We start from the raw sequence: 8035 nt of genomic DNA, 5'->3' as shown, positions 1-8035 counted from the left end.
GGGCAGTGTTTCGTTCTGCTGTGCATGGGGTCGCTATGAGTCGGAAATGACTCGACGGCACTTAACAACAACAACAACAACAACATTCTATAAAGTAATATCAAATGAAGAAAAATGCACAAACAGCAGAATAAAGTTATTAATTGCAGCCTCATTCATAATAACAAAAACAAAAACCTTAAATGTCTAATGTAGGAGAATATTATTAGCAGGCATTAGAGTTATCCTCTCATGGAGAAGTTTTAATAAAATGAGGAAGTATTTATGTGATAATATGAAGTGAAAAAAAGCAAGATATATAACTGCATGATATCAACTACATTTTAAAAATGCTTCAGTGAAGGAAATATATCAAAATGTTTACAATGATAGGATTACCAATAATTATCATTCCCTTACTATAATGTTCTACTTATTTCTGTAATGAAGGTATAATACTCTTAAGGTTAGAAAAAGAATTTTAAAACAAACAAACAAAAAAATCGCACTGGAAAATATAACCTAAGTGGTCAGAACAATATAAAATAAAGGTATATAGATTCTAAGTGAGAAAATCAAGTCTCCATTTTATGGACTTATCCATAAATTCTGTGACATGGTTTGGTTGCACACACACATGGCTTTTGCTTACTCCCCATTTCTTTGCTGAATTTCAGATATGGCAGGTTGCTGGATAACTGAATTCTAGATGGGTAAAACATTAAGATTATTTATATTTAAAAGAGAAGAGAGGACACAGAGAGAGGGAGAGGTAGGGAAAAAGGAGAGAGAAAAAATTTTCAGATAATGTTTTCAGACAAGTATATAAAGATTTTTTTCCTATTAATTAGTTTAGAAGCCATGGATAGTGGTAATTGTCACTAAATCACTCAAGCTGCTTTATCAGTGGTTGAACATTAAAGCAGCAGCCTTGGTGGCACAGTGGTTAAAGCATTCTGTTGCTAACCAAAAGATCAGCAGTTTGAATCCACCAGCTGCTCTGCAGGAGAAAGATGAGGCAGTCTCATTTTGTAAAGATTACAGCCTTAGAAACCCTATGGGAGAGTGTCTACTCTATCCTATAGGTTTAGTATGAGTCCGAATTGGCTCAACTGACAGTGGGTTTGGTTTGGTTTCTGAGCATTAAAAACAAATGAACGTTTCTAGAGACTAGATAGGAGCTATGAGTCTCTAGCTCACTGCCATCCGTCGGATCTGACTCATAGTGACCCTTTCTTGAGTTTCTGAGGCCGTGTCACTACGGAAGTAGATTTCCCAACCTTCCTTCCAAGGAGTGGCTGCTGGGTTTGAACAGTCAGCCTTCTGGTTAGCAGTCAAATGCCTTACACACTATGCTACCAGTCTCTAGAAAGGTTAATTTGTTTTTAATCTTTTTTTAAAAAAAAAATTATTATGATTTGGGTGAGAGTTTACAGAGCAAATTCATTTTCCATACAGCAGTTCATACACATTTTGTTTCATGACATTGACTGCAATTCCTCACAATGTAACAGCTCTCTTCCCACTTCCTCCCTGTAGTTACCTCTTCCCTGTGTCCTTCCCTCCCATGCACTTCCGCCCTCTGAGCTATCTCCCTATGCAAATACCCAAGGCATCAAATATTTACAGAAGTAGATGCCCCTGTTTTTCTTTTGCAGAGTCACTGGTGAGTTTGAACTGCCAGCCTTCTAATTAGTACTCAAATGCCTTAGGCACTGTGCCACCAGAGCTCCTTAGTATACTGTCTTATTATAGGATGTTTATCTCTGAAGGTACTGGAGAATATATTAATCTCTGATCCCAATTCTCCTGTATTATTTGCAAATATTTTTCAATTAAACAGCAGTATCTTTTTATGTTTCTACTTCATTTTTAACTGCAATCACTTATAAGTGAGTATAGAAAAGGAGGCAGTGACCTTCTGATTTCACAATACACAATGACCCGCAATCATTCTTACACACATGGACCCCATCAAATCTACTACCTTGAGTCACCTGATGCAAGGATGATCAAGAGCAAACGGAATCCACAGTGGATGGTTTAACATAAGATGTTGCTTTACTTCTCAAAATTTCTAGAGATCATCTTTTAAAATTTCCCTCTGCCTCTCCATACACTGCATGCCAAGAACAGACTCTTTAAGAGTACTTTATGCTGGTCCCACAGGGAAACAAGATTGAGATCTGTTCTCATTCAGCATTAGCAGCATTAATTAGCATTTAGAATATGATTTTTAAGCACTTCCTCAAGTATCATATTTTATTATCATAACAACCCTATGAAATATTATTAGTCCAATTTATAGATGAAAAACCAGAGCCACAAAGAAGCTAATTTGCTCAACATTGTGCCAATATTAAGGTAAGAAGGGAAGGTCTGGAATTTAGATCCTCTAACTCTCAAACCTGTGGTTATTTCCACTGTTTCATGCTGCAGTGTTTACTGATATATTAATCCATGCCCAAGTATTCACCCCGAAAGGTCACACATAAGTATACATTAGTAGGAATCCCCGAGTGATGAAAACAGTTAAGGAGCTCAGCTGCTAATCAAGAGGCTGGAGGTTTCAGTCCATGCAGAAGCACCTTGGGAGAAAGGCGTGGTGATCTACTTCCAAAAAACTCATCCATTGAAAACCTGATGGAGCACAGTTCTACTCTGACACACACTAGGTCACTATGAGCTGGAGTCAACTTGATAGCAGCTAGTGGTGATGGTGGTGGTGGTCGTACAAATTAGTAATTGATCAACAACAGTGTGAATGAATAGGAAATTACTCCTGAAGAAGGAAAAACTGAGCAGCTCATGTTCACTTCCACCTTAATATCCACTTGTGCCCCTTCAGCCACATAGAATGTGTTCTTTTCTTCACAAATCCACATTCATCATTTGTCCTTCAGGGTTTAAATAATGCCTTCTCTGAAAAAATTCCATGGAAAACACGATCCACATTCACAATTCCTTTGCTCTCTGTTCTTTCAGTTTAATTTTAATAGCTTGTAGATATAATGGGGTTCACTTGTTCCCAAGTCCCACTGGAATATTTCTCCCAAGGTCAGGCATGTTTTAGCTCCCCAGTGAGACCTAAAGCAAGATCTATGTTTTCTACATCTCAGAATCCTCCCTACATTTCCAATGCCCTTCCTTTTTTCCCCCCAATTGCCTATGCATTGTTGCTATGCATTCAACAATTGCTTCCTCAGTGAATTACCTGGATTAGTGTACTGAAAGCCCAGCTTGATTAGTAATTAGGAGATCGGGATCCCAGCCCTCCCACTAAGTAGCTGTGTTATTTTGGTCAAGTCTATGGGTCTTAATTTCCTCACCATAAAATGATTATGGGGGCAGTGAGTAGGTGGATTATATGAGTTCTTTAATCTCTAAGATGCTATGATTATTTAATATTACTTTGATTGGGACTGATCTCAACCTTACTTTAGTCCATGAGGGAAGAGAGCGGCAACGAATGAGAATTCCAAAGAGAACAATATTAAAAACAAGCAAAACAAACACAGAGACCAGGTAGAAGAAAGCCATTGTGTCTGGAAATTTAATGAAGTAAAGAGAACCAGAGAGTGTACTGAGGCTGCTGTTCCGGGCAAGGTGGAAATGTGAGTCCTGTCTGAATAGGAAGTATGAGGGGCGCTGGGTAGAATGCAAATGGGCCTGTGAAGTAACTAGAACAACTGCATTAGTGGTTAGGCAGATGCAGCTTTTTCTCCTCAACTCTTATGTTTGCCAGTCAAGCTTAAAATCAAATGTTAAGAATGTCCTCCTTGAGACTGTTTATATTATGATGGGAGAAACAGGATACATGCTAACAACTTCCTTGTGGAAATAAAAATGGAAGTTTCCAGTATTAAAACAGGGATCAATACTAGTAACATTTGATCATTAGAAACAATTTTCTTGTACTTGTTTCCATTTTTTTTTCATATGGTAATTTCCACAAGGATATTTCTGCTAAATGAGTATATTTGATTAAAGAGTATAATAATTTCAAGTAATATAATACTGGTCTCATTAAATTTTGGTTTTAGCTGACAGACTATGAAATGGAGGAAAATAGTGTTTTCTATGGCCTATCCATGTTTCATTAGTAAGCTCCCTTGGATGGAATGAATCTATAGGAGGCAATATAACTGAAGTCTCTGGTATGGTATGAGGGGCTAGGACTTATCTGAGGAGCCAAAGGAAAACAAAGTCAGAGTTCAGCTGCAACTTCAAGAAGAAGAAAAAAAAGCATGTCTGTAGAAAAGACAATTTCTGAGATTTTTAACAAAGTACTTGAATAACAGTTCTTGGACTACCAGAGTACACGTTTTCAGCTGGTATCCTAAATTGATGTGACATTTTAAAAGATGAGATCGATAGGAGTGCATGGCTGACTAAAGGCCAGAAAAATTCCACGTCAAAAAGAGCAAAAGTTTAAAGGGGATTTGATATTTAAGAGGCAGTTTTAGGAATCACCTGATGAGGTTCAATACTAAAACTGTAAAGAAGAAACTTATATTTAATCCAGGCTATATAACTTGGAATCCAGTTTGTCCTTAACATGCTACTTCAGAAAAGAGTCTAAATTTTACCAAGATCTATAAGGAAATTTCTACAAGGAGAAAAAAAAAAAAAAAAAAAATGTAGTGTGTGTATGCATGACAAACATACCTGCTTCATCATAGGACACAGTCAATTTTTCCAGCATTTCTCGGTCAATTGATAGAATCTGCTGTTCAAGGATGGTTTGGTAAGACAATACACTATTTTCTTTGTCCTTCTCGTAGTCCTGAAGATGCTGTTTCAGGGCCTCTGGGAGTCGAGATTTTACATATTCAGCTGCAGTCTGCAGATAAAACAGGCAGAGAACTCCATCAGTACTCAGGCTTTTTGCTCACCCTCAGGTGCTGTAGACAGAACTGAAAGCACTGCAGAGCCAACCCTCCTGACAAGTATGTCCTTGTCATTGTCATTTTTAGACTCCACTGTATCCAGTCATGTGGCTCTCCAAATATATAGAATCACAGACCTCTCAGAGTTTTCTACCAGGTTGAAAAGTATAAAAGATGAGGGATGTGGTTTGGCATTCACAGAGTTAGTAGTCAGAATTTCAGCTATTCGAGTGAACTCGGTAGACTCTGACAGCAATTTTGTTCAGCAAATTTGATTTGCCCTTAATCTTGAATGCAGAAGTTAGTCCCTCATCTCCAAAGTGAGCAAACCCAGGCTACAGCATGCACACCCCTACTTTGATTTCCTGTTCTTGCACTAATATTTATGAAGGAACTTTCCTGAGGTAAATAGAAAGGAGGGCTCTACTAGTGCTGATCATGAAAGTAACAAAAACTGAAGAGATTCATGCTCCTCAACCTGAAAAAAGAAGTTTGCCACTTAAATATCTTGGCCTTTATACATATTACCCTTAACTTTTTTCCTAGCTTTACTCTATGTACACCACCACCAGCTAGGTACTGTCCAGTCAATTCTGATTCATGGTGACCCAATGTGTTTCAGAGAAGAACTACTCCATAGGGTCGTCAAGGCTGTGATCTTTCACATAGCCAGGACTTTCTTCTTAGGTGTTTCTGGGTGGATTAGAACCACCAACTTTTCAGTTAGTAGACAAGTGCTTAACTGTCTGCCCCACCCAGGGACTCCTATGTACACAACACATTCCCAGTTACCAACATCTGAAATTACATGCAGTGATCTTCAACCACTTAGAGGTAGGAAAGAAGGCATGTGTATTTTGAAAAAGACCTTCCCAAGGATTCTGGTATGTTCTGGTGGGTTGGGGAGGTAGCATACTCTTCTCCCTCCCACTGAGAATCACAGCTTTAATGAATTCTAAGGGAGAATGGATGAGTGAATCAGGGGAATTCTGGAATCCTTAAAACATATCTCTGGAGAATGTCAAGAGTGTTGTATTTCCTTGCAGTGCAGTGTTACCTCACCTGAAACAAACAAACAAACAAACCAAACTCACTGCCACTGACTCAATTCTAACTCATAGCAACCCCCTTTGGATTTCTGAGGTGGTAAATCTTTATGGAAGTAGATTGCCTAGTCTTCCTTCCATGGAGTGGCTAGTGGGTTTGAACTGCCAACCTTCTGGTTAGCAGTCAAATGCCTTAGGCCCTATGCCACCAGAGCTCCTTTATTTCACCTGAATACTACCTAGTTGATACACCAATACATGGAGGCATATATATATTGTTTAAAATTATACTCATAGCCCCTAGAAAAATGAAATAAAAGAAAGTGTTAAAAAAGATCACCTCTGGGGCATGAGTCTAGAAAAAGATGAAGACATGTCTATATTGTTTAGATTTCTTTAAAGACCCTGTACAGCTTTTAGGTGTACAGTAAAACCTGAAAAAGTCAAACCTATGTAAGGCAGAAATCTGTCAGAGAAAGAAAACTTAAATTTTCTACTAAGAGAGAGCAACAGAAAAGTGGAAACACTGCACCCTGTAAAAGGTGGAAAACTTGAGAGATCCAGAAAAAGAAGGCAGTCCTGTTGAGGTCCAGCTCTCACTGTATAATTCCAGGCTTCACTGAATAATTTTAATTGTTTAAGTTAAACATACACACAGAGAGACATCATATATATAGTACATGCTCATCAACAAACATGGGTCTAGATCTAAGGAAGGATGTCCATGATGGATTGTTAAGGTAAAAAACAAGATTACAGAATACCAGAGACAGTATATCCTTTTTATGTAAAAAGAACACATATGTAGATACTATATTTATTATTATCATATATGCATAGAAGAAGATATGGAACACTATACCCCAACTGTGAAAGATACTCACTTTCTATATTCCACATTTTGCTATTGTTATTAACTCATTATAATTAAAAGAAAATAATCTTTAAAATGTTTCTCTGTAGCCTTGACAGTTTTCCTTTTAAATGTTAGCAAAGTTTAGGATGAAAGAAACTTGCCAGAACAATGACAACTGATTTTCCAGGAGAAGCCCACTGGGGAAGGTGTGGGGGAAGGTTAATTTCATCCTTAGAATAGCCAGATATAGCACATGGCACTTTTTATTTTTAGGTTTACATTTAGATTTCCTAAATCAACTGATGATTAAATTGGAACTTTAAAATATTTATCACCAAGCATTGTTCAATTTCTCTGCCAGCCATCTAGTGCAGAACAAATAAAATTATTCCATGAAATGTAAATGGACTCAGCACATTAGCACAACATATTTAATTCTAGAGCTTAATAATATTTTTTTTTTACTGACTGGAAAATGAAGAGATACATTACAGATCGACTCTTTTTAAATTCACTCTATCTTGCTATTCTAGCGACCCCTCCTTGGGTTTCCGAGGCAGTATCACTACGGAAGTAGGATTGCCCAACCTTCCACTCCTCGGAAGGAAGGTTGGGCAATCCTACTTCCGTAGTGATACTGCCTCGGAAACCCAAGGAGTCGGGGCCGACTCGACGGCACATAACAACAACAACAACAATCTTGCTATTCAGCATAACTGTCTTTACTGTTTTCCCCCCCATTGGAAATACCCATGAGGTACAGGAAATGGTTCCATAATTCACATTTTACAAAAGGTGATGTACTCTATATTACCAAAAGCATTCCATTGCTTCCTCCCAATTCTGCCCATTGATTATGTTTGAAATTAAATTTACTTTTTTTTAATTAAAATCATGATACAGACCTTTGAGCAGTGCCTGTATCATTGATTATATTGGAGTTAGATTTTGGAATTTCATTTCTTAAATAATGTAACTTCATGTATAGATCCCCCTCCCCCATAGGGAGGAAATTCTTAAGAGGAACCAGAGGAAACAACTCTAGGCAAAATATTAGATTCTGTCAAGATATTTCAAAACACCACCTTCACACTGAGGCTATGCTCTAATGTATTCAACTGGCAGTGGGGGCCTTATGTTCAAGCATGACCCTGTGTTCAAACACAGGCTGCCATATTATTAACCAAGACTGGAATTACTCCCTAAGTAAGGTAATACAAAGAGCAATTTAAATTTTAGAATTTCACTTGGATTCACATAAAAAC

At 37.7% G+C, this 8035-nt stretch overlaps 1 protein-coding gene across 1 annotated transcript in view; it reads right to left on the bottom strand.

Moving 5' to 3' along the window:
• Positions 1-8035, bottom strand: part of PPM1L (protein phosphatase, Mg2+/Mn2+ dependent 1L) — a 525772-nt gene that overhangs the window by 161623 nt on the left and 356114 nt on the right. The window contains exon 2 of the mRNA XM_007948767.1: positions 4648-4822. Within this exon, the coding sequence (XP_007946958.1) occupies positions 4648-4822 (175 nt within the window). The remainder of the gene's footprint in view (positions 1-4647; positions 4823-8035) is intronic.

This window comes from Orycteropus afer, unplaced genomic scaffold (assembly GCF_000298275.1).
Source record: "Orycteropus afer afer isolate SDZICR_OR568_19922 unplaced genomic scaffold, OryAfe1.0 scaffold00223, whole genome shotgun sequence".
NCBI lineage: Eukaryota > Metazoa > Chordata > Mammalia > Tubulidentata > Orycteropodidae > Orycteropus > Orycteropus afer.
The sequence above is the reverse complement of the archived record's forward strand: the minus strand, read 5'-3'. Positions and strand labels throughout refer to the sequence as shown.